The sequence below is a fragment of the Exophiala xenobiotica genome, assembly GCF_000835505.1.
Source record: "Exophiala xenobiotica strain CBS 118157 unplaced genomic scaffold supercont1.3, whole genome shotgun sequence".
Lineage (NCBI taxonomy): Eukaryota > Fungi > Ascomycota > Eurotiomycetes > Chaetothyriales > Herpotrichiellaceae > Exophiala > Exophiala xenobiotica.
In genome coordinates this window covers 3,125,927-3,153,352 of record NW_013562492.1, presented here as the reverse complement: position 1 = coordinate 3,153,352, position 27,426 = coordinate 3,125,927, and the positions used below count along the sequence as shown (strand labels likewise).

The window sequence follows — 27,426 nt, the reverse complement described above, 5'->3', positions numbered from 1 at the left end:
GTACCTCACCTATGATGCCTCCAGACCTGCCGAGGCTGCCCAGCCTTGCACCTCCGCATCGGTGTCTCCCCGCGTACTGCGGGATATCGGGCAAGGGCGGGTTTGCGTTGTGTCAAGTTTCAACCGACGGTGTTTTGGAGAAAAAGTGAAAGCGACGATGCCGAGGGATGCTTGCTGTGGCTGCTGTGGCTGCTGTGGCTGCTGTGGCTGCTGTGGCTGCTGTGGCTGTTATGCTTAAAGTGGCGCCAGTTGTCTACCACATTGGGAATTGGCAATCGATATGCGACTCGAGCCTCGAGCACAGGTCTTTGGACATCCCGCAACTTTTTAGACATGACAATGAGTTGATCAAAGCAAACATTTAGTTGCCCATATTATTTATACCCATTGCAGCTTACAGTCACTTCTGTGCGACTTGTCCATTAATCGATTCCTTCTTTCATCTCACTTGGTCTACGATTGACAAACCTCCATTACCTCACTTCCGATATCACCACCACCTTTCTGCCCGCAACACGCGCATCGACCTCAACGACCATGTACAAATACCCTTGATTAATACCTCGCAATCGATCTCTTCACAAGTCCTGCCTCTCAAATCACTCCCCGACATCTGAACATCTCCAACTCCCTCTCCCTAGACATGGCTCTCGCAATGCAGTCCACACTGTCGTCGGCGCAGGACGCCGACCTCATGGATATTGATATTGATATGGACATGGACGATCAGGGTCCAGCCATTGACGAAGAGTTCGAACTTGAAGTACGATAGCTCTCCATGTAGAACCCCACACATCCTCACATATCACACAGGAAGGCGAAGAACCCTCATTCATACCGTCAGGCGCTGGAGCCCAGAACACCGCCGACCTCGTCCCGGCCATCTACACTGAAGATCCCGCTCTCGAACCACAATGGAACAAGGTCCACATTCGCGGCGTCGATGACATGCACACCAACGACATCCTGGCCTTTGTCCACGACCACTTTAGTGAAGTAGGAGAAGATGCACACGTCCAGTGGATCGACGACACCTCCGCCAACATTTGCTTCAAAGACAAGGACAAAGCCAAACGAGCACAGCTTGCCTTCGTCGCAACACCCATCACGGAAGATCAATTGATCAATGCACCCTTCGAACTCCGGGCTGCAAAGCCCTTGGCCAGCAGACCCGGCAGCATGCTGGTGGTAAGAGTAGCTCAGCAAGGCGACAGGAAGAGGAAAAACGCCAGAGATGCAAGTAGATACTACCTTCTACACCCCGATCAAGACCCGGCAGAACGAATGCGACACGAGTTCGCAAAGTCGAGAAACGAGAACGGCGACTACCGGCGGAGAAGATTTGACGATCGCGAATTGCACAGACGACGCAGAGATAACGAAGGACCCGACGGAGCAGAGTTCACAGCGAACATGTACGATGACGCACCGACAACAGACACAGAGACATCAGCTCGAGGTCGCGATCTGTTCTCGCGAGTCACCAAAGGCCGCCGGCGGAGCGCCAGCCCTAGCAGGAGACCCCGCAATCGCGATGAAATCGACATTTCCGACTCAGAGGATGACACTCGAAACCGGAGGAAAGGATACCGCGACCGTGGTGATCGAGGCACTCGTTCGAATGCAGGCAAAGAGCTATTCGCCTCGGGATCCTCGGACCGAAAAGGGGGCGGGCTGCATTCAGACAGGATCGAGCTGTTCCCGAACTCGGCCTCCGATGTAGACACGTCCATGTCTACCGAGCCCGTGAATGCAAGTTCATCCGGATCAAGACAGATGTCCGACCCCGCCAACTCCCGCGCAAACGCCGCGGCGGCGAAGCGCTTGAAGGCCGACCTTCTCAGTGCGGCGCAGACGAGTCCACGCTCACACCATCGACGGAGTCACGCCATGGACGCCAAGAACGCAGAGGATCTTTCGGAGCGGTTTGCCAGGAAATCCATCTCGATCGACAGCACAACCTCCTTCAAGAACGGCGGAGTACAGAACAGTGGCGTGGAACTGTTTCCATCGAACGGCAATGGCGGCGGCTTGAGTATCAAGGGTGCTGCCGCGGATGGTGGGTTCAGCATCAAGGGTTCCGGAGGGTTGAGTATTAAAGGGAGAGCGGAAGTGAAGGAGCTGTTCCCCGCCCAGTACCAGCGTGGGACGGCAGGGAAAAATGAAGGAAAGGAGTTGTTCGATCAGCCCGTGAGGGAGAAGAGGGTCCGGAGGAGGGCGGGAGATTTGTTTGATTGAGGCTCTGAGATTGCGATTGCGATTGAGATGGAAGCAAAATTGCAAGGGCTGTGCAGGAGGGAAAGCATAGCACGCGAATGGGTTATGGGCGGCGCTTTCTCAAAGATGGGTCCGGATCAAGAGCGGCACTTGGAAAGGGGAAAAGGAAAGGAAAGGAAAGGAGACAGAAGACAGAAAAAGAAATGCGAATGCCCATGTATCGTGCAGGCCTCGCGCAGCCTGGCCTGACTTAAAGCCAGTTTTGAGGTGAATCAGCCAGAATATGATATAATATCAAGTGCGAATGATTTTGACGTCTCTCATCTTCAACGCGATGTCCGTTGTTGCTGTTGACTAAGTTCAGATAACCGCATGTACGAGTACAGACATTATTTAAGAACTCATGACTACATACGGTACCACCGGTACCAAGAGTACAATCCATTTTCATTCACAGGTGCCGAACCGAAGCGCGGAGAGCAAGCTGCTTTTCAGCTCAGAACCATACATGAGGCGAGGTTCTGGGCTTCGCCGACTTGACAATGTAAAGCATTCACTCCCGCTCGAGAGTGTGCTTTGTCCTTGCACCATCACGCAGCATGGCGTGGCGGTGTTTCGTTCCAGGCATTGATTGGAATGGATTGGATTGGATTGGCTCGGCGATGCCTCCTCTTCGTCCTGTTCGTGAGTGGATGAGCTTTATATTTCCGAGTCAGCGAATAGGACCGCAATCTCAGGCTCGAAGTTGGCAGAGCTCGTCCTACCCGAGCAGCGACGTATACCTGGCCTGCCATACAAGTCGACAACTGGAGCGGTCCGATAAACATGCGTGGCAGTCTGGAACCACTGGAGTCGAGCAAGGGCTTGCTGAGCATGAGTCGACAAGCGCTTCGCTATCTGCGGGTCGCATGAATGCAAGATAACCATTCGCTTCCCCTTTAACAACGCTTGCTGAAGCTAAACTTGAAAATTCCTGGACAGGAAGGACGTGTGAATTTCAGAAACCAACCCATTCAGGGCCATGACCAAGTCGAGCACTTCCAAAAGGGAAAGAGAATTGGATCCCCAGACACGCCAACCTCATCTCTGGCCCAACTCTGCCAGCGCCTCTCGTAATTCCCTGATCGCTGTGGGAACGTCCTCAAAATTCAGCGCGGAGATGGCCCACCGCGCATGCTTCTGCGCTTTCATCATGGCTTGATCATCCACTCCACCCGCATTCACGTTCACTGGAGTCGCAGCTGCAGCCAAAGTCGACTGTACAGGGTAAGGATGAATAGGCTGTGGTTGCGCCTGCGGCACAGGAGGCACGGGACCTCGGGGGACCTGGCGGAGTTGGGGAGGATTCTGAGGGATCTGTGGTTGCGGGACTTGAGGCTGGAAATTGGGTGGGATCTGGGGCGGTTGTCCGGGCCCAGCTTGCGGGAGAAATTGCCCGTGTCGGTGTGGTGGAGGAGGTGGGGAATGCCTATGTTGTTGGTTCAGAGCGGCCAGCTCGCCACGTCCTGAGGCAAGGGAGGAATCTGGCGGAGGGGCGGGGAGGTCTGGAGGGTGCATGTGCGTGTCCATGTCCATGGTCATGGGCGCGGGAGGCAGGTCTGGTGCTGATGCTGGTGGTGAAGGGATGCGCGGGAAGTAATTCCCTCCCACTGAGGATTTTCCGTCTGAAGGTGGTTCGAGGGGTGAGATATCGACGGGTTCGGTTTGGTTGGTGTAGAATGCCGCCGCGTCATGTGCTGCTATAGGAGAGACGTCGTTTGTAGGAGAATGGGGTAGGGATGGTGCGCGAGACGGATGGAGAGATTCGTTGGTGATGGATTGGTGGGCTAGTTTGCTTTGGGCGCCATCTGCCTCGTCGGGGACCTCAACGACAGATGGCTGTCGTTCCCTTTTGGCCGGCGGTGGCATTGACGTGTCTCTTGACGGGTGTAGCGACTCGTCTAGGGCCGAGTTTTGTGCAAGGCTCTTTTGTATCTTATCGGCTTCGTCTGGGATATCCACGACTGATGGCTGCCTGGGTTTTCTAGGCCCGCCTTCCAATGCTTGTACATCTGCGTCGTTTGGGTCCAAAGGAGGGAGTGCTTCTTCCGCAGGAGTCTCTGGTTTCGGGTTGGACAGATTGGGATCTTCGCCAGCTTTCAGCGCTTTGGCTATCCTCAGAGCATGGTATTTAGCGAATTTGATTTTGGCACTGATCTCGGGATCTATTGGACCCCATATTTGGAGGAGGTCGAGGAATGTAGCCGAGGCCTGAAATGTGTCCGCGGTCTGCCTTGAAGCCTTGTTCGCTCGTACTGCGTTGTCTGCTCTTTCAAATGTCTCTAAGCCGAATTGTTCAACATATGCTTTGCCGGCTACATCGTCGGTGACTGCGGGTTCGTCGGCATGTTCGGATTTGAACTGGGAGGCATTCTTAGCCACGTACCTTTTCAAGGAGGATTGCAAGGCTCACCTGTTCAAGCTTGTCCATGAGGGTTGTGGTGTAGACAAGACACTCTTGGTCTGCATTGTGTAGGCCTTTGGACAGAATCTGGTTGACAATCCAATATTCACCTGAGACGTCGTCAACATGCCTTCTTGCTCCCAAGGGATCGATTGCTCATACACCAATAAGCTAGGATGGGCTTGGGCTTCTCCAGCTGCGCTGCTCGATGGGCGAAACGCGTGATGTCTGCTGCCTTGAGGGCAGCCGGAACCTGAGCGCTCATGCGGTGCAGACTAGCCACTCGACTTTAGAAAGTATTTCGGTACAAGATGTTCCAAAGGTATCGCGACCCGGTCGAGGGCAAGTCAGTTGAATATGACGTGCAGCGGAAGTACGAAAGTTGACAAGTCAAGTCAAGCTGCGCCGATTATTTGAATCCCCGCAAAAAGCCAGAGAGCCGTGCTCCACATCTACTGACTACTTCAGGCTGCTTTCAATTGTACATCGATTCCTACCTACGCTTGCCTAAGTCACTAAAATTGTCCTTGAGAGCTTCGCCGGTATCATGAGCCAAGGAACATCCTATGGAGTTGCTCCTGGGGCTCAAATCTGAAGTCATGGGCTACGATCAAGACTCGGGCAGAACACGAATACAAAAAGACATGGAAGATGTGGTAGGCCTGGTGAGAAGCATGTTCCGTTGAGGAGAACCATCTCTGTAATTTGTATCCTGGATCTGTGGTCGAGATGTGCCATCCTGCTCAGCCAAAGGGTTCCTCTGCGGTCCCAGTTTGATTGATGTTCGCTAACCAGAGAAAGTATCGGTCACGCCAACACTCGTCTGTCCCGCAGCAGCCTTGTCCAAAGCAATGTTGGTGTTCAATTTGGTAGTTTCCTCGTCAATCTTGTCCTGGTCGGCGTTGCCTTGAGCAGCCTCAATCTGCAAGCCCAAGACCTCAAGTTGCAGCTTCAAGACTTTGTTCTTGATCTTTCCATTTTGCAAGGCCGTGGTATCTCCATTTGCAGCGGCAGCAATCTCGTCGTTGAAGCCACCCGTACCAGTCTCTGCATCTTCCGCAACCACTCGAGCATCCTGGATGATTTGCAAATCTGAGTCGGAGACATTTGCAAGGTCTGTCTGATCAATCTAAGGAGAGTTAGTAGCATCAGCAACGGCTCTGTTGGCCACACTCACCGGGAATTTGGCGTTGACCTCAGCCAGAGCATTCCCAGCAACTCCATCACTGACTTGGAAGTCGGCATATGATTGTGCCGTGAGGACTGAAGCTCTCTTGGTTTTCAAACCAGCCGGCGCAGCCGTGGAAAGAGCAAGGATGCTAAGGAGAATAGTAGCGGAAGAGAAATGCATGGTTGCTTGTAGGTTCGGTTGAAAGAGTGGTATGGAAAAGCGGAAAGGACAGTATGGAATTCGATATGTCAAAGAACGAAAATGACAGACCAGCTGTGCTTAGGGACAAAGAAACCAATGGTGGCGGACGGAGAGAGGCCCAACCTGCAGTGGGCAGAACCTACCATTATATAATCCTTCAAGACCGAGGTCAACATGTATCTCGATCAGATTCTTCGGCAGCAGCAGTGAGGTGCAGGTCGTGTCGGAGGCTACACATGTCACCACGTGTGATCGTTGCCGTCGTGGTGGCGCTCGCCTGGGTGTTGAGACTGCGATTGTTTCCAGAAAAGTTTGAGGTCAAGTCGCAGCCTTAGAGACTAGGAAGAAAAGAGCATTTTCGCGGCGGAAGAGCGTATGCTAGACAACCACGAGGCACTGGAGAGTAGACCGGATCTCTTGGCAGTGTTTCCTGAGCTTGGTGGGCTTGTTGCTCCGTCTGAAGTGCTTCTTAGAACGGAGAGAAGTTTTCTGTAGAAGGCGGAGGGGTAACCAAGGGGGTCATCATGGGTCAAGCGTGGAACGGCGCCGTTATACGCTAAGTGGCCAGATGAATACACTGACTCCAGGAACTGGACATTCATAAACCTCACAATCACGGCCTCATCGTCTGACTCTCAACAAAGATGGCGGTCATTCGGACCAGAGCCATCTGAGGTTCCGAACCTACAACGGCATTATGAACAGGCGGAAAGGCGCAGCCGTTGGCAATTCAACCCTCAAGATGATACCCATAGCAACGTGAAAATCTTGGGAAAGCGCATGGGATATACGAAAACAAGGATGGAAGTCTCTTATGTAGGATCTGCGCAGATATTAACGTCTCCCTATCTCGGTATTTGATTTACATGCAATCGCTTATGTACTCAAGGCATTAGATCCTGTCCACTCCCGAGATACGTAGTTCGCTCATGGGAACCTCCCACCCTCATCGACTACGCACAAGTAGAAACAACGACCAAAAAGCAGTGGGCTTGGATCATTTCCCATCGCGCGCCCACAGACTCGGCACCACTCCAAAAAGGCTGACCAATGCCAACCACCACCACGCCCAGCCCACGACGCCCTTCTCCAGCCCTTGGCCATACCAATGACCTGCAACAATCGGCCCAATGGTCCTGAACGCGCTCGACGTCGCGGCACCCATGCCGTGAATCGTACCCAGCAACTGCGGGCCGGGGCTCGAATTGTTGATCAGCAGCACGGAGCCGGGGATGGCGAACGTGCGCGCCGCAACCTGCAGGACGACGACGATGACGATCGCGAACCACAGCATGACGGTGTTGTTGATCAGGAGCGACAAGTACGGGGCCAGGGCGTAGGCCATGGGGAAGACCAGGAGGGACCAGCGGAACGACCTGAGCAGGCCGAAGCGCGCGTTGATGGACGGGTACAGGGTCAGCTGCAGGACGATGCCCACGAAGCCGAGAATGGACATGGCCAGGCCGATTGTGGGCAGCGAGAATTGCAGGCCGCCGGTGAAGTAGAATGGAAGGCGCACTGTTGCTCGCTCTTCGTCGGTGCGACGAGCCGAGGACAGGAAGACGGTCCACAACTGAGCAAAGCCGCCCATCTGGAAGTCCATGACCGCCACGGTCGCAAGGACCATGAGCACGTTCGGTGTGAGCGCGTGGTAGAAAGGTGGTGCGGCCCTGAGGGGCTCCGTGGGACGAGGTGGTCGCTTCGAAGCCCCTGGGTCGCTGTTGTCGAAGTCTTCCTTGGGCGGAAGCGTCGTGAGTGGCGTGCTCGAGGGCATGTGCTCGTCGTCCATCGTGTCCGGTCCTCCGGGCGTGTCGATCTGCCCGAGCTGGCTGTACCCAAACCGCCGGAAGATCAGCCTGTTGATGCGGTATCTGAGGGTCTCGGCCAGCTCGAGGCCCCGGTCTCGCGAGTATCGCTTCGCTGCGAGCGTCTCCCGGAGCCCCAGGTAGATGAGCAGGGCGTCCGCGAACAAGACGAACGTGCAGAACATATTCGGCGCCGCGTAGGGATATTTGCTCAGCCATGACACCCCGTCTGCACCACCAAACGTCGAGTTCTCGCCGAACAGGCCTGGATAGTTGTAGACTGGCTCTGACAGGAGGCCGCCAAAGAGCGGACCAAATATGTTGGCCACGTTCCATGCCAGCGGCAGAATCAAGAATGTCCGCGAGTGGTATCTCTTCTCGGTACACTCTGCGAGTGATGTTCTCGCTCCGCCGACCGTGGCATTGACCGCACCGCCCAGACATCGCCATACAGCTGCTGCACCGAAACTTCTTGAAAATCCTACGCCTATGCAGCTGATTCCTTGTCCGACCAAGCCAAAGAGCAACACCCTCTTTCTCCCAAATGCTGGCGAGTCTGCAACTCTTCCCCAAAGTATTCCCGTGAACACCTGCGCCAGGGTAAAGACGCCCTGAAGAACTCCGGCCTCGAAGGATATCTCGCTATCCGGTGCGTTGGGTTTGAACGATTTTAACTGGTAGAACATGTACGCTTGCAGCGCGGCTTGCTGGAAGAAGTCGACGAACCGTACAGAAAATAGTAGGAAGATCTGGAATTTATTTGGTATAGAGGCCCAGGACGGAGGGCCGTTCGGCTTGTGCGCCTGGTTCTCCGCGTCTCGCGGCATGTTGGCTGATACGTATATGTCCCTGGAGTGTGGTTCTTGGATTGTTTTTATGTATCTCCAAGCATTGTATGCCGCAGCACGCAGAGTGGCTCGCAGACCGGGACGCAAGCTGAGGGTAGGGTTGTTGCGTTGGTTGCTCGGGTCGTTCGTCTCGCCGTATGGTTCGTATGGTTCGTACGGATTTTGAGGCTGAGGTACAAGCAGCGTAGGACGCTTTCCGTTCTGTAGACACAAGCGGCAATTAAGTGCTCGTGTGGCTGGGAAGATGAATATGTACAAGTTTTCTGTTGCAGAAGATCGTGAACAGGGTAAATGACTTGAAAGGAAAGCAAATCGATAAAGAAGCCGAAGTCGGCAAAAAAGGCAGATGGAGATCCGAGATAGAATGATGAGCCCTGGACAAGCAGACGTCAACTTACCGCCGCGCACACGCGCAGCTAGTCTTACCGTCGTCAGCTCCCTATCAGGGGTTGGCCCATGCCTAAGGCCTGGCTTTTTCATTCAACGTTAGCAGGCGGCCCAGTAGGGAGCATTGCTGCGGGTGGGACGCATTAGACGCGAGGGCCAGGGCGAGGTGGCTCATGCGAGTTCCCGAAATCAAGGCCTGGTGCCAGTCCTGCCTCTGCCTGTCCGGTTTTCTTGGGGGCATCATGATGGCCGCTAACTACTGGGCACAAGCTGATCTTCGGGGGGGGGGGGGGGGATCCTTAACCAGCACACCCATCAAGGAGAATAATGCCACTGGATACCTACCAGGTACCTTAGCGTTAAATTAGAGAGCCCGGCATAGGGAGTACGGCCGCCTGCACCGCCCCTATAATCGTAGAAATCCCGTTTAAAAAGGACCCCTCTAGGTCCGGACGGGCGCAGTCATAACCAAAAATCAGAGCATGGTCGTGTAACACTGGCCTGAAGAAAACCCATCTTCACGGGTTATGGATGTTGGCGCCTTCACGTTCCCATTGTTTCCGGCGTGACAGAAAGGAAGTCTATACCAGTGTAGCTTAAAGTCAACACCTCGACAGTGCACACTGCCTACAGTATGAGGCCTCGCCCACACTCCCCACCACATGGATTGCAGGCTGTCTACAAAATTAGGCCAAGCTGTCTCTTGCGATGTCAACTACTGTGTACTGTCCTCGTTGTCTCTGCGAGTAGTGGCCTCGACGGCAATACTACGTACACTGGCAGCACGGAAGGAGACAGCCGCGTCGTACTGTGAAACCATGATACATAGTAGCATGGACATTTTTTGTCCCACAAGCATACGTATACACAGGGACATAGTACAAACCGACATGAACCACTCGCGTTCAAAAGAGCCTCACACGAAGCCCGCAAGAAATTGAGTACAGCACCTCCGCTGGCTGTGAGATTATTGACCGCGTCTTTTGTCCCACTGGAGCCACTCAGGCCTGTGGTACTGCGCCAGCGTGGCCAGCTTGCCGCCTCGCCGCCCATGTGGCATATGCTCCGGGAACAAAAAAGTCGACGGCTTGTCTTGGCTGTGAAGCCAACACGGATACGCGGCATCGAAGGCTCTTCGCAAGCGTCCATGGGTCAGTGTGCGTGGCCGAAATGCTGTTGTAATGACACCCTGGAATTTGACATCCCTAAGGTACCTAGGTACCTTATGCTCCGCAGCAGAAGAAGCTTGTTCTAGTTAGTTTTGTGCTTGGGACCATTCAAGCTTGGAAGTGGAGGGCTCAACCCCTGTTGAAACCTCTTCTTCGCAACGACTTCCCGACATGTTGCAGAATTGCTCAAGCTGGACGACCTCGACGAATATCTTACAGGCTCTGCAGCTGGCTTGTGCTCTCCGATGCTCTTTCACGCCCAGCTCGCCTGGTCCGTGGCGGCGGCTGCAGTAGCGCCTCAAGCCAAAAAAGTCTATTACCGCCCTATATGCGGTAGGGTAGAGAATGGTGACGTTTGGTGCACGATAACGGCGAAAAGAGCTTCGACTTGGATAACAGGCACGCGACAGTAACATCAAGATCGCCCAGACGCAAATGTTCTGAAGGACTGTGGCGCGGGTAAGTATCATCAGTTCGTTGATTATAGTTACTAGTATTTGCAATATACTCGTTGCAATGTAGGGAAATCCTCAAAGATGCCTAAACCAAATGCTCCGAATATGTGCAGCCGGCCACTGTGGCCTTCCTTCCTTCTTTCCTTCATGGATGTCATGAAGGATCCGTTATCATCGGCGCTCCGGCGCCATCCTGATCATCCAGCGCCAAAGCCTTGTATCCTGCACCCACACCAACATCTCTTCCATCCTTCTTACCAATCTTCGTTACAATCGTGCTCCACGTGCGATGGACCAAGACATGGATAGGCCGAGAGACGAAGTTCCTCGTGGCCAGCACGATGAGCAAGATGATCAGGACCACCAAACCACCAAATGTGCCTCCATAGATCTCGGCTCTTCGCTTCGCTTCCTCTTTGGCTTCTGCCGCTTGCTGCGTCGCGAGACGCTCTTCCTCCTCCCGCTGCCGTTGCTCTTCGGCCTTCCGCTGTCGCTCCTCCTCGCGCTCCTGGTCGCTTGGCATGAACTGGCACGCGAGGTCGTCACAGTAGTTGAGCATCTTGACATTGGGCGTAAAAGTAACCTCGACAGCTGACTTACCCAAAACCTTGCTGTTTTTGTCGAGAGCTTCCGCGTACGCGTACTTGAATGTCGAGTCGTGTCTGAAGATTGTTTCGAACCCAGTCTTGGGTGCCGTAGCTATTTCTTCCCATGGTCCCTCCTTAGAGCTAGCTCCATAGAGTCGCCACGATCTGACTTCTGTCGCGCCGTTCCACGAAACGTACAGTACCATGTCGTCGCCCTCCTTCGAATAACTCCAGAGAGCAGGCTTTGTCAGCGGCAAGCCGACCCAGTTGTCGAATTTGTGTACCCGGTAGTTCATGACGTTTTGCCAGCCGAGAGCGCCGTAGAAGACGATTTCTCCATCAGAAGTATATTCGGTCCAGAACGCGTCATTACCCCAACCCATGATTATGTTGCCACCGGGGAGGCGTTGGAAGTTGCCCTGCGACTTGGAGATGTGGGCGTGGCCATCGACGAAGGGCGGGTCGAGATTCAGGAGGCAAGTTGCGACTTTGGTGTGGTGGTCTAGACTGATGATCTGTCCGGTGGAATGAGGCTGAGTCTGATTGAAGCCATTCGATCCATTGTCGAAGAGCGAGATGACCGTGTGCGTTGCATTGTCGGAAATGAATCTCGCGTCATGCTGAAAGGAGAACGAGAAGCCGTCAAGATAGTAATCCGACTTGGCTCCATGCAAGCGCCAGATAACGTGGCCATCAACGCCCGAGATTTTGTACACGGCAGACACGTGCCGGGCGGAAATGAGGTAGTCACCATCTGCATTCTTGTCGATGGAGTTGATGTGGAAATAGTCCCAAGGACTAGCAGGATTCTCGCCGCTCCCACTGATCTCGGTCGTGCCCGGGTCGACGTAGCTCTCCGACGGGTGGACGTGATCCAGACTCGTCCACTCGAACAAGACTTTGCCCGAGTCGACGTCAACTTCTTGAAAGGCTCCTTGTTGAATGTACCCCAGCCCGTCGCAAAGGCTCCAAGGACATAGATCGTAGACGCTGCGAAGGTATTGTGTCATCAATGCTGATTTGCCGTCGTTGATCACCATGAACTCATGCATGTCTGATGACGCTTGATAGCTGCCGGGCTCGACGGACTTGACGATGCGATAGTGCTTGTCCATAATGATGCCGTGGCCGTGACCCCAACCAATCATCTGGGTGCCTTGGTAGAAGCACATATGGATTTCGTCTTTGTACATGCATGTTTGAGGTGCATGAGAGATGCCAGGCCCGGCACTCCCGAAGCCGCTGTATACCAGGTTCTGGATGAGGTCAGCGAGGCTACGATGTGCAGTGTCAATATACTTACGGCGTCATTGTCATAGATATGCACGGATTCCTGGATTTGCTGGTAGGGCGATACAAAGTAGTAACCCGGCGCTTGCTTCTCGGGTAGTCTGTCGAAGACTGTAAGGATCGGTGCCACTAGGTCTGGTCGCTTTGATTCAAAGAATGATCAGTCTTTGCGTCGTGTGAAACGGGAACAGCCCGCCGACTTACCGAGCGAAAAATTGAGATGGGTTGCGAGTGGTTGTCAGCCAGTATCCTCCAAGCAAACAGGCAGATCAGCCAGCACTGTAAAGACGGAGAGAGCCTCATAACCGCTCCTCCTTGGGTATCGCGTCCAGCATAAAACCCAAGAAACGACCAGATGTCTTGCACGATACTCCGTAGTCGAACGTCAAAAGGACACTCGAAGCAGATTTGATGGGCGACCTAATCAAACGCCAGACACGGCACTCCCAGAACAGGGTGCCTTACGCGCGAGGCCTAGAGAGCCCCAACTTCAAAGCCAGGGATGAGCGGGCTAGGTTGGAGGATGGAGCGTGCCAAGAAAGGTAATACTTCGAGGATTTCCAGAATTGTCCGAAGGAGCGTAAAGTGGTACAAGATACTCCGTATTAGCCTGCCATATTCCTATAGGGGCAGTCTGTGGATGAGGTTGCGAGATGTGAGATGTCAGGTGTGAGACGTGAGATGTTATCGAGATCCTCCGTCGATGGGACAAGGCAAGTGCCCTCTTGGCCCGTGGCAGGATACCGGGCACCCGGAGTTGCACTGGTCACCACCGGGCTTCGGTGCTGTGGTGCTGTGGCAATTGAAAACCCATTACGAGTAATATAAGGTGGAAGCACTGACTCGTGTTATCGCTTCCATATCCGATGGACTTGGTTCTCCTCTCACTAGCCACCATGGTGCACTAGCCTACCATCTGGGCGCCATCCAGTGACCATCCCAGCCATTGATCCGCAGTCCGGTCCGGCGAGTGAAACTCTTTCGCAGCTGCCCACGTAGCCGACCTGGATAAATGGAAGATCGCTGCAGCGTCGTAACGGGGGTACGCAATCATCGGGTTGATGAACTGCTTAGGCCGTGTGTGGTCGTCTCAGTCCGAGTGTCGAGAGTCTGCTGGTATGGACTATGGAGCAGCGAATGGACTTCCTTTCGAAGGCATAACTTGGTACTTGCTACTAGTGTCCATCAATCTCCATGCCCTCCTATCTAATCTGTCATGGCATCTCCCGGCACGCTATAAGCGAGATAGAGATGATAATTTTCTGCATCCTCCGTGATCCTGTTACCAATTATACGGTGGTCGTCCCGCCACCAACACCATGGATTAAGCGAGCGTCAACTCGAGCACTGGCTCCTGCTTGTAAGTTATCCGTGCCTACTCCGTAGCAGATAAGCAGATACGAAGCGCTCGAACAATATAGTGTCTAAGTCTCTTCAATTCATATGCTTGATAACACGGTCTATCGTCGGACACTGCCGAAATCCGTCTCCCAGGCATTATGCATCCAGACAAGTCCTGCTCCTAAAGACAACAACCAACTCCAATGTGCAATTTTTGTTTGCGAAGACCTTGCCCAACCCAGAATTATGTCCAGAGACTGAGAATGCAGGCGCCCTGCACACCCGTTGCAAGAGATACACACGATGGCATGAAATCCAAACGCCAAACTATGTACAGACCATTGCCATAGTCAAAAATGAAACATACAATTTGTCCACCTCTTGGTTCTAAGAGGACGCTGTTGTCCACAATGAGGTGTTCTGTGCGAATTTTGGTAGGTAGTGGGTGTAGGCAAATGTCGCAGATAGCGCGGTCGCGACCACCGGCACTCCCACGACCAGAGCCCTGAAGATGACGTTCATCATTTGCTTGCGGTTCTGTGTTCGGCATCGTTGCACAAAGTTTTCCGCGTCGTTGGATCTCGGGAAGGGCTTGTCAGGAACGGGCTCGCCGAGGTACTCGCACAGAGGTCTCCAGCCGGAGCTCACGCGGTACTCGAGCAGCTGGCCGGGTGGGACAAGCTCGCGAATCTCCTTGTAGTACTCGTGGAACCTTTCCTTCCCAGAGTTCTCAAAGTCGTCGTTGAAGAAATACTTCCAGAACTTGCGCAGCATGGGATGGTACAATCCAGCGGCCCAGTCGAAGTTCGCGACAGCCCTGAGCTCGGGGTCGTTGGCGCGCCAGCACACCGTCTTCATGACCGAAGCGTGCCAGGAGTCAACGTCTCTTGTGGTGATGATAACCTTGGCCTCGGGGTAGGCCTCGATCAGTTCTTTGGCAAACGCGACGGCGGGCCAATCGCAGACAGCCTGGCAGTGGCCGAAAAGAGCATCCCACTCCTCACGGCCGAACTTGCCTTTGCCTTCGAACTTGGCCGCAAAGGCGTCCATCCAGCAGAGACAATCCGGCGGGTTCTCAACACTGGCGGACATCATGTGGTACGTGTCGGTGTAACCCAACTCTTTCAAGGCCGATCTTAACGAGGCTGTACCCGTCCTTCCGAGCCCGAGTGCCAGCACTCGCATAGGTACAATTCTCTTGCATTCTCGTCGGTTAATGTCGGTTTGGTATGGGGTGAAGATGTCGGTCGCAGGTTTGGGGGTATATGGGATGCCGGAAGCCATGGCGAATTGTGTAACGAGTGTGACCGGCTTCTGCGAGATAGTCAGATATCCAAAAAGTCCGTGGCCAATTGATGCCAGAAAAATGGACAACGAGATCAAAGCAGTGTTCTCGAGAGCAAAAAGGTTGGATAGCGAGCGTGAGTTCTCAGTCCTTGGGCTAGTCTGCCAAGAGATAAGGACCGGCGGTTGACTGGGGAAGACAAAGTGCAGCTGCAACGTGGGGATCGAAAGGAGGGTGGTAACGCAGAGTAAACGCACCGGAAGGAAGGTCTTGGAGGCTCTTCTTATGCGAGCTGTTGCATACGAGCCGAGGGGCGAAGTCGCTCAACCCTGCGTGACCCTGGCAGGAACCAAGACGCCCAAGAGAAAACCGACGGACTGACATGAATAGGAGTATGGGAAAACGTGGTCAAGGCGGAAATCAAGATGTGCAAGCTAGCAGTGGAGATGGGTGAGATGGGCACCGGAACCTGAGTGTGAAGGATGGGAGGATCGCGAGTCGTAACGCAAAGGCAAGACGACAACACCCTGGGACGCGGTGGTCATTTCACCTGGTTTCCAAGTCTTCCAAGTCTTCATCTCCCTCCACTGCTCCAAAGTGACAATCGTAACCCGTTTCGAAATTTTGATGTTGCCCTGTGCTCTGACGGTCGTGGCCGCGGTGCTAGCTTCAACGCAGCCTCCACGTAGCTCCAACGTAGGCCTCTGAGGTGGCCTGCCAAAGCGAAGTGGGAATCTCAGGACGGCGCACTGTCCAATGAAAACCCCACCTTCTAATGACGATTCGTGGGCGCCAAGACCGCCGCGGCCGCCACTGACACCTGCCTGCACCTCCCTGTAAGCTGCATCACTTTTGGCGATATCCAGACAACCAGTGACATCTGTCGACAACCGACCGAAAGGTGGAGCTGATGTCGATGTGTGCTGGATTGGACAACAGTCCTTTCCTAGTCGTAAATCTTTTGGTCAAAGGAACGCGTAAGAATTCCACCCTCACCAAATTGCCCAGCGATCAAAAGTCCCTGGACTGAGGACTCGGGTGGACGAACCCTTCACAATGGTACACGGTACTCCAAAATCCGTGACCATCAGAGGCCGATCCTCGTAGGGTTGGCGCAAGTCGTACAGTAGCATCATTGCAAAGCGCACCCGGCGATAAGCTCAGTCGATGACGCCTCTATCCGTCTATCGTATGCACACGCGACCAGGGTGTTAGGCGACAAGGCGGGAGACGGCCGGCAACTCTTGGACATTTGGGGAGTTTCGGCTTTTCGGGACCAAACAACTTGGTCGGAACCTCAGGCGCCAAACCAATTCAAGGGAGTTTCCGCAGCCCCAAAACATGACAACGATGTGATTGGGCTGCTCTAAAGATACGTCTGATGAGCCCATGCGGCAGCAGGAGCTTGCGAGCAGAGCAAATATAGATAGGAAAAGAAGGTAAGAATACCTAGTTAGAGAGGAACACTCATGACTTATAGTGAATATCTGTGATAACCTCATCAAGAAGGCTTCTTGCGACATCGATAAACGAAATCAACTGGTGATCTTGGCACTTCTTAGCCAATGCTTGGCGGTTTTCGTGGCTACTTGGAAGCAAAGAAAAAAAGAATGGATCAACTGACTGCGTCGTTGATTGAAACTAACGGTGAAGACTCCGCGGCAAGCGTTTTCAGTTGGATCAGCTTGTCACGGCAAAGTCGCCAGTATTTCCAAGGTGCTGTGGCGGTGGAGCACTTGGGGTGAGTGAGGAAGGTTGTCTGAATCCTTCGTGTTCAAGAGCGACTTCACCACTCTTCAAGGGAGGAACAATCGTATCAGCGACCCGATGGCCCATGGCCAATATTTCCGGGTCCAATTCTCCGCACTTGCAGCAGCGGCAAAAAGTCGAATGAGGACGGCTTGACCGTTCATGTCGAGAGCCTGGTGCATGGAAGCAAAGCACAAAAGCAAGCCACCATCGATGAAATTTGCCTGTACGGATGAATACTGGTTGCACCGTTTTCTCGTCGTACTGGTACCCCATGCCTTTCATGGGGCAGAAGATGTCACCGTCAAGCATTGAAAATGGTGCGTTGGCCTGCATTATCTCATCATACGATGGGCACCAATCTGAGCAATCCTTGACTCGGACAGGCGATTTGCCCTCATGTGGGTGGTATGGCACGATCCTGTATGTGCGAGAATTTCTGCTCGATCTCCCTTCTTTGATAACTTGACCAGAAAGGAATGGGAAGGCATCGAGCAGCGTAAGTGCTGCATGGTCGAGCTTTGCTGTGATGGACTCGCGAGATCCGTCCGGCGTTGTCCGGAAACCGAGCAACCCTACCGTATAGCAGTTCCATATCAACTGTCCAAAGATACCAGGCTGACGCATGATGTCGTTCTGACCGTTTCTTAGCGACGTCAACAGAAGTAGTATGACGGGGAAGACGCTGATACGATGCGATGTGACCAGGAGCAAGCTCACGGGAGGACTTATAGATATGTGCAGCTCAGCTGACACTGCCGGGCGCACACTGTGCTCCTGATCAGCATTGAAGGCCTTAGCTGTCCTCCCTCGTATGCCGTTCTGCGTAAGGCGTGCAACTTGGAAGATTAGCGAACTGTCTCCGAACGGTGGATAGTTTCATCCGCAGATCAACGGTTCACAAGCTCATTTTCCAAGGTGCTGACGTCGCTATCGTCCAAGCCTGGTAGGCCATTCGAGCTTCAGTGAACGCTTCTAGTATCTATGCGCTAATGAAGGAAAGCCGGTCGTCAGCCTCTCAGCCTCGTCATTAAGTCAGCTCGTTTAAATGACGTTGTTCGTAGGGGATAGCGTGATTCTTTATCGAGCTGCTGTAGCTTATCGGTGGGAAGAAAGTGCGCTGGCAGGGTCAAACAATGCCGCCCGCTCGAGAAGGTCATGGATCAATTTCGAAGATGGCAAGATACTTCCAGCACCATAATGACAAGGAACGCGGAGGCCCCAGAAGATATGTTGCGGCACACGGATTCAACAAGCCACGCGATATTGGCTGCTCTGACCAAGTCACCTAAAGTTGCACCGTATTCGTCTACTGTGAAGCATTTATGGCTGTTCAATCTGCCTTGCTGCCAAAATTTCATTCTCTTCGTTGCCCATCATTTCTGCCCTCTCCTACAAGTTGATGAAGCTGCCCCTGTCATGCGACCGGGAAACTGTTGATCCTGATGGTGCGGAATGGTACGTCTATGGCCAGTGTAAGCTGCGGGTAATACTTCGTTATTCCCCAGCGTCACTTTTCCCAGGTCTTCTGCGAACCTGAGATTGCTGAACCAAGAGACCTGTCTACGCGTGCGAACACTCCGGAAGAATTAATTGCAGCCTCCCACGCAACGAACAGCTCATCCAGCAACAAGTGGAAAAGCATCAATGCGAACTCGGGCAAAGTGCCGCCTAATGGGTAATGGGAGGTGCTACGCATTCCTATTAAGGAAACATTTAGCACCAGCAACATCTGACAAGGTTGGTCTCCCAGTTGGCAGTGGGACCACCATCGCCGTAACAAGGATCGAATAGTCCACGAAGGCGCCGCACGTCTAGACAACGTGTTTGGATCCCCGAAAATGATTGCAGTGACCACACACGCCTGGAAGTGTCAACATCCGTGGCAAGTATACTACCTCTTGTGCTTGCTTCATACAAATTGTGCTTATTCTCAATACCCAGGTAAAATTTGTCTGAACTTACCACCATCTCTCTCTTCGCGCCTTATATATTCTTTTAAGCAGTCATTCACGTTCCAGGTATTGTCATCCCGAATTGTCTTTCACGAAAGACGGCATTTCAGACATGGCTCCGTCAGCGATTCCTATGGATCCTCAACCGACACATTCTCACACCGTCAACGGCCTAGCCAAGGAGGGCATGTTCAAAGCAGGAAAACTCACAGAAGGCGTCTCTAGGAGAACGTCTGAGCAGGACCTCGTTCTAAGAACATTCAGACTCTTGATAGCCGACTTATGCCAACAATTCAAAGGAGGTCATCCAGGGTCAGTTGAGCGATCTTCAAATGCAAAACCCAAGCATTAACAAGCGATTAGTGGCGCCATGGGGATGGCAGCAATCGATATTGCTCTTTGGAAATACATGATGCGCTACGCACCACATACCCCAGACTTCCTGAATCGCGATAGATTCGTCTTGTCAAACGGGCACACCTGTCTCTTTCAATATACGTTCCTGGATCTCACCGGGTATAAGGCTATGACGTTTGACCAACTCAAAAGCTACCACTCCTCCCGGGTGGATGCCCTTTGTCCTGGTCATCCAGAGATTGAATATGAGGGCATTGAGGTTACGACAGGCAAGGAAAGTCCTCAAGTCTTACAGGCTAATTTCTGACATCTGCTCCAGGGCCACTTGGACAAGGCATCGCCAATGCTGTTGGCCTGGCTATGGCGTCCAAACATCTCGCGTCGAAATTCAACAAGCCAGGCTTCGATATTGTTTCAGACCACATCTGGTGTATGGTTGGGGATGCATGTCTTCAGGAGGGTGTCGGACTGGAGGCCATCTCATTTGCCAGGCATTTACGCTTCAACAACATGACTGTGATATACGACAATAATCAAATCACCTGCGTCGGCCTAGTGAGTCTGACAAACACCGAAGATGTTGATATGAAAATGAAAGCATGCGGGTGGAATGTCATCAATATCGAAGACGGCTGCTTCGATGTCGAAGGGATTGCGGCCTGCTACAGGCGGTCTTCTGGTGCTACGCGCGAATGGACCTTTGTGACGCGATCATTGCGGATGGCACCGAGAGTACTGTTCGGACGGTCAAAAAATGGGCACTCCTTGGTGCTGAAGGCGCGTTGCACGAGACTGATGCAGCCCAGCAGCAAGCCATCGGAGAGGAGTTTCTCAAGCGAGGCCACCAGATACCAGACATGTACGCCAACTACGCGGTGTACCTTTGTGCAAGAGTTAGTGATCTTCTGGCGCGTCGCACAAGGCACATTGAATTGGGAGAGGACAACGGCTGCGATAGCAATGCTTTTGGGCACTAGTGGACTCGACTCTGGGACGAATTGCAGGAGTGGCTGTCATGCCGACCGACGGAAATGACTCCCGTCAAGTCGAGCACCAACAGCAATGCCTCGCGCTTCCAGAGCATCTTCTTTGCCCACTGGGCCACCATCTCCAGCAATCAGCTTTACCACACCGCCTGCATTTTGATGCTTGAGATGAAGGACATCGACACCACGTCCGCTCGTTCTGATGAACTGTACTCAACGCTTTGGTATGTGTGCAGAGTAGTAGGCATCTCTCTTACCAATCCGCACCCCGGGTGTATCAACAACGCTATTCAACCACTTTTTGTGGCCGGGAAACTGTTCACGCACCGCGAGGAGCAGAGGATCATTGTCAAGCTGATTGACTCAATCGAGGCACGCACTGGCTGGGGCTCGAGATGGCGCATCAAGGATTTAGAAGCCGCTTGGGGCTATCGCCGCGGTACATTTACTCGATAGGGAGTTTAATGGACGGCTGAGCTGGGTTCACGACTGCTCATGATCGACGAACATCCCAGGAAACGTCCAATGGTAGTCGCCCAGGACCATTCAAGCCGCACAGATAGATCCGAACGCCTCAGTCTATTACACGCAGCCTGAACATTTCAGTATCTCGCTATACAATGATCTGAGGGAAGGCGTAGGAGAGATGTAGAACAAAACGAGACCGTCACGACCGTCAAGGCGACAGGGAGACGAGGAAGGTGGTTCTTTAAAGCAGCACCACTTCGATAATCATCACGTGGGCTCCGATAAGATTTCGGTCTGCTTTTTGCCGCCAAAAATATTTTTTGAACTCGTAGCGCCCGGCCTTTACAGGCAACTGGTGTGCTTGAGTGGTTGTTTCCTTTGGCCATTCAAAATGTTACGAGAGATGTATGTACCTGCGAAGTCGATGTAGGAAATGACTGACCTGCTTAGAAAACCTCGAAATGCTCGGACTGCACGAATCGTCAAGGCACGAGAACCGCAACAGGTCGAATCGCGCAAACGAGTTCTCCTGCTACACGGCGGTAAGTGCCCGCAGCCAGTCAGTTCGGTGCTCAAGACCGTACACACTTTGACGAAACCCGACTCGGTGCTCCTGAACAAGAAAAATAACGATGTTCATCCATTCGAAGACACTTCTTCCCTCGAATTCCTTGCGCAGAAAAATGACTGCGGTGTGGTTGTCTTTGGAGCACATTCGAAGAAGAGACCGAATAATATTATCGTGTTACGTATATTCGACGGCAAGGTCCTCGATATGGCGGAACTCCTGCTTGTCTTGCCGCCCGATCAGCCGGAGAAGGAACAAAAGTTACAAATCGGCGTGGAGATGAAGCCCTTGATGCTGTTTGCCGGCTCTCAATGGGATGACACTTCGTCCTCTGAACAGGCTGCGCTCTACGGAACCCTCAAGTCGCTCATGTTGGATCTCTTCCAAGGCGAGGAGGTATCGTCGATTGATGTGGCTGGCCTACAGTATATTCTCATGGTCGCTGCGGGGGAGAGCTCGAGTGCTTCCACAGACCTGAATGATCCTGCCAATAAGCCCGTGTTGCACCTTCGATGGTACCGAATCCGAACCATGAGATCCAACAATGCCAAAATACCGCGCGTGGAGCTCGATCCGATCGGACCCAGCTTCGATCTCCGAGTTGGACGCTACCGAGAAGCAGATCATGGAGTGATGAGAGAAGCGCTCAAACATGGACGTCGGCCTAACGACGCACGCACCAAGAAGAACATTGTGACGGATCTGGTTGGTGACAAGATCGGTCGTGTCCATCTCGGCAAGCAGGACCTCAGCACGCTGCAGACACGAAAAATGAAAGGTCTCAAAAGAGGTCGTGATAATCTCGAAGAGGATGAAGTCATGAACGGAGGTGAATCTGACGGGGATATTGTCAGTCAAGACGAGGATATGATTGATGGCGGCATGGACATCGACGATGAGCCCTCTGAAGGGGGTAGCAGTGCAGGTGGTAGTGGCGATGAGATCAGTATTGGCGATGACGACGACGAGGAAATGGCGGATGAAGAGCAGAACGAAAAGCCTAAACGACAGCGAATATCCTGAAAGTGAACCCATGGAGCTGCTACACCTAAGATGGAGAAGGACCGAATCCGTCTAAGCAGAGTTCCTTGCAGATAACAGTCAGATAAATGGTCTGACTCGATGCCTGATATCACAGGCCTCCTTCTGCCGTTGCTCTACAGGCTCAGGCTGGACGAATCGTCGTGTCCAGAACTCCAAAGACTGCCATGGGCTTCATCCTCTTGGTCATTGCTGTCACCAGTCTGTCTACAACCCACGTAGCACGAACGTGCTTTGCGTGCGGAGAGGAAAGCATCTATGCCTCGAGTCGTTTGGTGACCTCAAGGCACTCTCCACGTCAAACAAGGCTGAAGGAGAAGGTTGTGGGGATGTGGTATTGATGAGTGTGAGGGTATCAGGCACGGCTCATCATAGCTTAGAGAGGTACAGGAGGTGCAGGATGTATATTAAGTCCCTCTTCGACTATGGATCAATATGGAATTACGGAGGTGGATGTAACTCCGTACCTAGGCAGTGATGGGCGAGATATTACCGTATGGACCACAATTGGAATCTAGCAGAGCCGAGGCAATGAGGCTGGCAATCAAGCAACCGAAGTACTGAACTACCCGTAGTGCGTAGTACGTGGTAGTTGTGGGGGAACGAGACCCCCTCGACCCCCAAGCTTTGCCGTTCACATGCGCCGAAGATTGATTGATGATGTCGTTTTCTCTCCCATCGCCGAGGCCTTTGTCTCTTTGTTATTCCTACCCACCACTCTCTCAGGTGCCCCCTGCCATTGCATACAATTCGTTCATGCTGTTGCTCGCCTCTCTGCCTTGCAAGTACCCCAAATCCGAACGTCTCACATGCCAATTTTTCTCCTTCTCAGCCTTGCTTGGTGCCAATGACCTGAACCTCTGCGGCGACATTCTCTCACACGGAGTTTGACCTCCCTCGGATGCTTCACTATCTCGGAGACTGCGCCCCTTGACCCACGACCACACATCCATTCTATCCTTCGAGAACAAGATCTGGGCCCGAACAGGAGAGGATGGACGTCCTCAAAGTGCGCCGCCTACTTGACAGACTCTACTGTGGAACAATGGTTGACAAGAACAGGACACAGTCGAATCGATCATTCTAAACCCGGATCTCGCTCCTCTCCTTGCAATCGTCAAAGCCGCTCGCAATGGCGCCGTTTACGGTGCCAAGGTCCGATTCCCTCATGCTCTTGTCATGGTGCTGCTGTTCCGATCAGGATCGTTTCGGGAAAAGATACGGCTTGTCCTAAAAGCCACAAAACAACATGCCTACAATCTTGCAACTTTTGCGGTTGTTTACAAGTCTGCAATGTTGGTGTTAAGGCTGCTCAATCCTGTGAGGCCAGGAAAAGAAGGACCATACGATACATTCTTTGCCGGCCTACTAGGTGGTTATACTGTGTTTGGCCGAGCGAAGCAGGGAAGGTAAGGATCTTCTGTCAAGATACCTATGGACTAAGAGCTGAGAACATGCAACCCCAGTGTGAACCAACAAATCGTCATATACGTCTTTGCCAGAGTAATACTCGCCCTGGCGAGACTCAGCATTGAACCGCCCAGCATGACGAGCACAACGCCGACCCCCACCTTATGGACGCAGAGGCTGTCCCCAGAGACCAAAGCGATGGTGCAGAGAAATGCATGGCCGCTCTTTGCCAGCTTCAGTTGGGCGTTTGTCATGTACATCTTCAGATGGCAACCTGAGAGTATTCAGCCGAGTTTGCGCAGCAGCATGAAGTACATGTACGTTTTCAGCTATCAGGATTGTAGGAGAAGTACTGTACTGACCCGAACATTAGTTATGTCAATTCCGACTACTGGGATTCTTTCAGGAATTTCCTCATTTACAACACCTAAGTCGCCACGACTTGGACACTTAGACGGATTACATTTGACGGAGTTCAGCCAAGTGATACAGGTCATGCATGCATATTGGGTTTAGAGTGTGTAAGGAGCACTTGGGGCATATTCAGACTTCCGGCACCTCGAACACCGTGTCGATTTGGATTAGGCGGCTAGTGTTTGAAGCGACCACTCCCGGTGCCGGCACCAGCTGGAATTTTTGTCTTTTGCTTTGTGCCGCGTTTTACGATGGCCCCAGGGTGATGACGCAGCATTGACTACAGCAGATCAGACTAGGGATGACTACGTATGGACCCCGGAGACCTTCTCAATGCTAGAAGACATAGAAGAGACACGAAGACCGAAGGGCAAGGGCAATGTCGGCTGAGTTCAAAGAGCCGAATCGTCGAATCCGCGTCTTTGTTGCGCTGAATGACCGACTAAGACAACATCTTCGAAGCGCTCATAATCTTATTATGTTCAGCCAAAGGCATGTGCTCGGCAGATTATCTCTAGGGCAGGTCGCTGGGAACGCTGCCACTGATTATTCTGTATAGGCAGCAAGATACGCATTGGAAGTTTTCGCTTCTGTGTTGAAATCACTGCAATCTATATGCCGCAATGACGGCTCGATTCACGTTCCACATGTCTCGCTTCGCTCTCACGCCAGACCACCAGCCTAGCCTGAGGGGTTCGTATACTAAGTACTAGATGTAGTAGTATCGAATAGGGGCAATATCTGTTCTATCCCTCATTTTCTCCAGCAACATGGTCTACCGTGGCACGCTCCCGCTTCGGACTCTCCGAACGCCATACGAGCGATCCTGTTCAATCTCGAACCTCGAATTCGATCTCTCCCTCTGCGCGCGGCGCATCTCCTGCTGACTAGCCCTGCGCTCTGTTGGCGTAGGCCGTCTTCGCAACTCGGCTTCTTCCGCGCCTGGAGGAGGCTGGTGAGGAGGCAGACCCTCTTCGGAGGTCGACGTCATGGCAACCTCTTCATCCCTGGCTTCCTTCTCCTTTTCCATAATCACCTCGGGCAGCTCGGGCCTGCCGCCGAGACTGACCAGCACGACCTCATTCGTGGCCGTCATGTTGTCCATGATCTCCAACTCATCGCGCGAGAACAGACGCGGCATGACTTTCCACCGCAACGGGATCAAGGCCACAATCAACACGGGGAAGCCGATGGCCGCGATGGTCTGGCTGATGGCCACGGTACACGCCCACCCGAGCAGTTGCCAGCCGATGAAGTGGTAGATGGCGCGCTTGCGGACTTTGAGCAGCGGGTCGTCGGGCTGTTGGAAGCGCTTTTCGCGAAGGAGGAACAAGATCTTCTTGACGATGCCGTTGCTTTCGATCGAGCCCCACCCGACGATGAAGAAGACGCCGCTGAATATCGCGCGCGGCATGAGGTGCAGGACGGTCAGGAGCGGGCCGGTCATGGTACCGATGATGCCCAGGGCCATGAGGAAGTGGCTGATGCGCTGTTCCGCGACGGACTCGGCGCGGGTCTGTTTGCGGACGAGCACGGCGCCGGACTCTTCCTTGATCTCTTTGACCTCGTCCACGTAGTTGGTCAGCGCGTCGGTATGGACGGGCGCCTGTGGGACGAGGCCGTTTGGTAGCGGGATGTCGAGAAGCCCCGCGACCAGACAGGTCCAGCCCAGCAGGAAGAAGTCCCAGTGGAAGCCGGCGGGCTTTTTGAGCGGAAATGCCCGAGCCTGTGCCGTCAGGGAGGAGACGTTGTGGTCGTAGTAGAACAGGAGAGTCATGAGGAAGCCAAAGGGGGCGGCGACGAAGACCCATTTCACCGAAATGGTCCAGAACTCGACGACCCAAGGCCGATCCACAGTCGGGTAGAAGGCTCTCGTGATGGGCAGTTCATTGAAGTGCACGGCGGCGAGATTTCCCGGGAAATGGGCAAAGCCTGTCCAGAAGATCGTCGCGATGGGGAAAGCGTAGTCCGACAATAACGTGCGAACGAGCCCGTTGAAATACGTCGTTGATCCGATGCCTTCGAGGCCGTAGATGGTCAGCGTGAATAGGATAGCGATGACGACCGAGGCGAAGCCGTTCAGAAACGCGCCATCGTAGAAGTTGATGGTGAGCTCTTCGACGCCTTTGATCAGATAGATTGTGCCGACGTACAAGGCGAATGTCTCGGACGAGAAGTCGGTCACGGTGCGCATGTAGTCGCACCAATTGAAGAGCGCGGTGAGCCAGTGGAAGACGGCGCTCCAGATCCCGACCTAGCGAGGCGTGGATTAGTCTAGTACTACTAGTAAGTGGCTTCCGAAGGTTGATGGAACAATAGTACTACTACGAGTAGTAGTATTCGAGCCACCGACAGTACTAGTACCTACCCAGACCATGAATTGAGGATAGATGCTGACATCGTGCATCTGAATAATGTCGAAGATGGTGTAGTTGAACAACGAGATCAGACCGGTGACGCCGACGACGGTGATCGGCTGGACGGAGAGGAGACTGAATACTACAGCCGCCAATGCAGAGGATAGTAGCGCTTCGTTGATGCCGTAGAAGCCATCAGTGTTGTGGTGCATGTCCAGCTGGAATGCTAGAGCAGGCAAGAGACTGTTTTTTTTTTCAAGATCAGCATGTGTCGGTCAACGGAGACGGCCGCAGCAGCCTTAGCTTAGTACTGACTTGATGAAGTACATCCGCACGGTGGCGGGCAAGATCCGGTAAACGAAGCCATCTTTGATGTCGCTCCAGTAGTATGGTAGCCGCCGGCGGACGTCGTGGTACATGCCACGTCCGGGGCTGCACATGCGCCAGCCTCGCCAACCGTTGGGCTTGCCTTCCCACTTGTAGGGGTCTTCGGCGACATTGAGCGTCATGCTGGATTCCTTGCCGCCGTCGTTGTTGTCACCAGGCATAGTATTCTCCCAGCACGACTGGTGGCGCAGGCCATAGACTGAATGCGAGGGCCCCCGGGAGTATGGAATTGTAGAGGACGTTCTTGGTCTTGTCAGTGTTTCTCACTCCTGCTGGGTGCCTGCGCTTGGATGAGCACAAGGATAAGGTGCAGCAACGCAAGGGAAGGGTTCGCCGACGAGAGCTGTGAGGCTGCACATATCTATATGTCTTTCGATAGCTGTATGTGTCATTGGCATCGTCGCCAAGCTGTAAAATTGCTCCGAGTCGCGAATAGTATTATGGGTCGACGTCATGAAAAGGGCACCCAACGATTGATGCATAGGCGATGCATATCATCATTTGCATGGCAGTTCTTTGGTCTTTGTGTGGGGGG

The 27,426-nt window shown here is 53.2% G+C and overlaps 10 protein-coding genes across 13 annotated transcripts; 4 read left to right on the top strand and 6 right to left on the bottom strand.

Moving 5' to 3' along the window:
• The first annotated feature begins 319 nt into the window (after positions 1-319).
• On the top strand, positions 320-2,530 carry PV05_05399 (uncharacterized protein). Its single transcript, XM_013461897.1, has 2 exons — positions 320-763; positions 814-2,530. Exons 1-2 carry the CDS (start codon positions 644-646, stop codon positions 2,236-2,238), a joined length of 1,545 nt encoding a protein of 514 aa, XP_013317351.1. The 5' UTR covers positions 320-643; the 3' UTR covers positions 2,239-2,530.
• Positions 2,484-5,022, bottom strand: PV05_05398. Of its 2 annotated transcripts, XM_013461895.1 has the most exons (3): positions 4,823-5,022; positions 4,670-4,770; positions 2,484-4,617 (listed from the first exon to the last, which is right to left on the bottom strand). In XM_013461895.1, the coding sequence occupies exons 1-3, from the start codon at positions 4,923-4,925 to the stop codon at positions 3,298-3,300; spliced, it is 1,524 nt and encodes a 507-aa protein (XP_013317349.1). In that variant the 5' UTR covers positions 4,926-5,022; the 3' UTR covers positions 2,484-3,297. The 2 variants fall into 2 exon arrangements, with proteins under 2 accessions (XP_013317349.1, XP_013317350.1); XM_013461896.1 differs by having other exon boundaries at positions 4,670-5,022.
• Positions 5,023-5,360: 338 nt separating this feature from the next.
• On the bottom strand, positions 5,361-6,011 carry PV05_05397 (uncharacterized protein; the record flags this gene model as incomplete). Its single annotated transcript, XM_013461894.1, has 2 exons — positions 5,361-5,789; positions 5,838-6,011. The coding sequence occupies 2 exons, from the start codon at positions 6,009-6,011 to the stop codon at positions 5,448-5,450; spliced, it is 516 nt and encodes a 171-aa protein (XP_013317348.1). The 3' UTR covers positions 5,361-5,447.
• An 832-nt stretch (positions 6,012-6,843) lies between these two features.
• Positions 6,844-9,015, bottom strand: PV05_05396 (uncharacterized protein). Its single transcript, XM_013461893.1, has one exon. The coding sequence runs from the start codon at positions 8,662-8,664 to the stop codon at positions 7,030-7,032; it is 1,635 nt and encodes a 544-aa protein (XP_013317347.1). The 5' UTR covers positions 8,665-9,015; the 3' UTR covers positions 6,844-7,029.
• Positions 9,016-10,697: 1,682 nt separating this feature from the next.
• On the bottom strand, positions 10,698-13,342 carry PV05_05395 (uncharacterized protein). Its single transcript, XM_013461892.1, has 3 exons — positions 12,778-13,342; positions 12,587-12,715; positions 10,698-12,539 (listed from the first exon to the last, which is right to left on the bottom strand). Exons 1-3 carry the CDS (start codon positions 12,874-12,876, stop codon positions 10,851-10,853), a joined length of 1,917 nt encoding a protein of 638 aa, XP_013317346.1. The 5' UTR covers positions 12,877-13,342; the 3' UTR covers positions 10,698-10,850.
• A 647-nt stretch (positions 13,343-13,989) lies between these two features.
• On the bottom strand, positions 13,990-16,626 carry PV05_05394 (uncharacterized protein). Its single transcript, XM_013461891.1, has 2 exons — positions 15,457-16,626; positions 13,990-15,228 (listed from the first exon to the last, which is right to left on the bottom strand). The coding sequence occupies exon 2, from the start codon at positions 15,196-15,198 to the stop codon at positions 14,302-14,304; it is 897 nt and encodes a 298-aa protein (XP_013317345.1). The 5' UTR covers positions 15,199-15,228; positions 15,457-16,626; the 3' UTR covers positions 13,990-14,301.
• A 1,717-nt stretch (positions 16,627-18,343) lies between these two features.
• Positions 18,344-20,976, top strand: PV05_05393. 3 transcript variants are annotated; one of them, XM_013461890.1, is made up of 5 exons: positions 18,344-18,688; positions 18,743-18,833; positions 18,893-19,215; positions 19,267-19,529; positions 19,580-20,976. In XM_013461890.1, exons 3-5 carry the CDS (start codon positions 19,016-19,018, stop codon positions 20,293-20,295), a joined length of 1,179 nt encoding a protein of 392 aa, XP_013317344.1. In that variant the 5' UTR covers positions 18,344-18,688; positions 18,743-18,833; positions 18,893-19,015; the 3' UTR covers positions 20,296-20,976. The 3 variants fall into 3 exon arrangements, with proteins under 3 accessions (XP_013317344.1, XP_013317343.1, XP_013317342.1); XM_013461889.1 differs by having other exon boundaries at positions 18,344-18,833; XM_013461888.1 differs by having other exon boundaries at positions 18,344-19,215.
• Positions 20,977-20,999: 23 nt separating this feature from the next.
• On the top strand, positions 21,000-22,863 carry PV05_05392 (uncharacterized protein). The gene is made up of 2 exons (XM_013461887.1): positions 21,000-21,119; positions 21,165-22,863. The coding sequence occupies exons 1-2, from the start codon at positions 21,106-21,108 to the stop codon at positions 22,303-22,305; spliced, it is 1,155 nt and encodes a 384-aa protein (XP_013317341.1). The 5' UTR covers positions 21,000-21,105; the 3' UTR covers positions 22,306-22,863.
• A 167-nt stretch (positions 22,864-23,030) lies between these two features.
• On the top strand, positions 23,031-24,792 carry PV05_05391 (uncharacterized protein). The gene is made up of 4 exons (XM_013461886.1): positions 23,031-23,332; positions 23,386-23,732; positions 23,790-24,050; positions 24,107-24,792. The coding sequence occupies exons 1-4, from the start codon at positions 23,318-23,320 to the stop codon at positions 24,162-24,164; spliced, it is 681 nt and encodes a 226-aa protein (XP_013317340.1). The 5' UTR covers positions 23,031-23,317; the 3' UTR covers positions 24,165-24,792.
• On the bottom strand, positions 24,649-27,421 carry PV05_05390 (uncharacterized protein). Its single transcript, XM_013461885.1, has 3 exons — positions 26,820-27,421; positions 26,516-26,747; positions 24,649-26,401 (listed from the first exon to the last, which is right to left on the bottom strand). Exons 1-3 carry the CDS (start codon positions 27,050-27,052, stop codon positions 24,923-24,925), a joined length of 1,944 nt encoding a protein of 647 aa, XP_013317339.1. The 5' UTR covers positions 27,053-27,421; the 3' UTR covers positions 24,649-24,922.
• Positions 27,422-27,426: the final 5 nt, after the last annotated feature.

Coding starts and splice junctions, on each gene's coding strand:
- PV05_05399 (XM_013461897.1), top strand. CDS start 644: ATGGCTCTCGCAATGCAGTCCACACTGTCGTCGGCGCAGGACGCCGAC. Junction 764..813: donor ACGAAGAGTTCGAACTTGAA/GTACGATAGCTC, acceptor CATATCACACAG/GAAGGCGAAGAACCCTCATT.
- PV05_05398 (XM_013461895.1), bottom strand. CDS start 4,925: ATGAGCGCTCAGGTTCCGGCTGCCCTCAAGGCAGCAGACATCACGCGT. Junction 4,771..4,822: donor GCCCATCCTAGCTTATTGGT/GTATGAGCAATC, acceptor ACGACGTCTCAG/GTGAATATTGGATTGTCAAC. Junction 4,618..4,669: donor TCATGGACAAGCTTGAACAG/GTGAGCCTTGCA, acceptor AATGCCTCCCAG/TTCAAATCCGAACATGCCGA.
- PV05_05396 (XM_013461893.1), bottom strand. CDS start 8,664: ATGCCGCGAGACGCGGAGAACCAGGCGCACAAGCCGAACGGCCCTCCG.
- PV05_05395 (XM_013461892.1), bottom strand. CDS start 12,876: ATGAGGCTCTCTCCGTCTTTACAGTGCTGGCTGATCTGCCTGTTTGCT. Junction 12,716..12,777: donor CCATCTCAATTTTTCGCTCG/GTAAGTCGGCGG, acceptor TTTGAATCAAAG/CGACCAGACCTAGTGGCACC. Junction 12,540..12,586: donor ATATCTATGACAATGACGCC/GTAAGTATATTG, acceptor GACCTCATCCAG/AACCTGGTATACAGCGGCTT.
- PV05_05394 (XM_013461891.1), bottom strand. CDS start 15,198: ATGGCTTCCGGCATCCCATATACCCCCAAACCTGCGACCGACATCTTC.
- PV05_05393 (XM_013461890.1), top strand. CDS start 19,016: ATGGCTCCGTCAGCGATTCCTATGGATCCTCAACCGACACATTCTCAC. Junction 19,216..19,266: donor TTCAAAGGAGGTCATCCAGG/GTCAGTTGAGCG, acceptor ACAAGCGATTAG/TGGCGCCATGGGGATGGCAG. Junction 19,530..19,579: donor GGGCATTGAGGTTACGACAG/GCAAGGAAAGTC, acceptor CATCTGCTCCAG/GGCCACTTGGACAAGGCATC.
- PV05_05391 (XM_013461886.1), top strand. Junction 23,733..23,789: donor GGCCGAGCGAAGCAGGGAAG/GTAAGGATCTTC, acceptor ATGCAACCCCAG/TGTGAACCAACAAATCGTCA. Junction 24,051..24,106: donor CGCAGCAGCATGAAGTACAT/GTACGTTTTCAG, acceptor CCCGAACATTAG/TTATGTCAATTCCGACTACT.
- PV05_05390 (XM_013461885.1), bottom strand. CDS start 27,052: ATGCCTGGTGACAACAACGACGGCGGCAAGGAATCCAGCATGACGCTC. Junction 26,748..26,819: donor GTGCGGATGTACTTCATCAA/GTCAGTACTAAG, acceptor AAAAAAAAACAG/TCTCTTGCCTGCTCTAGCAT. Junction 26,402..26,515: donor ATCCTCAATTCATGGTCTGG/GTAGGTACTAGT, acceptor ACGCCTCGCTAG/GTCGGGATCTGGAGCGCCGT.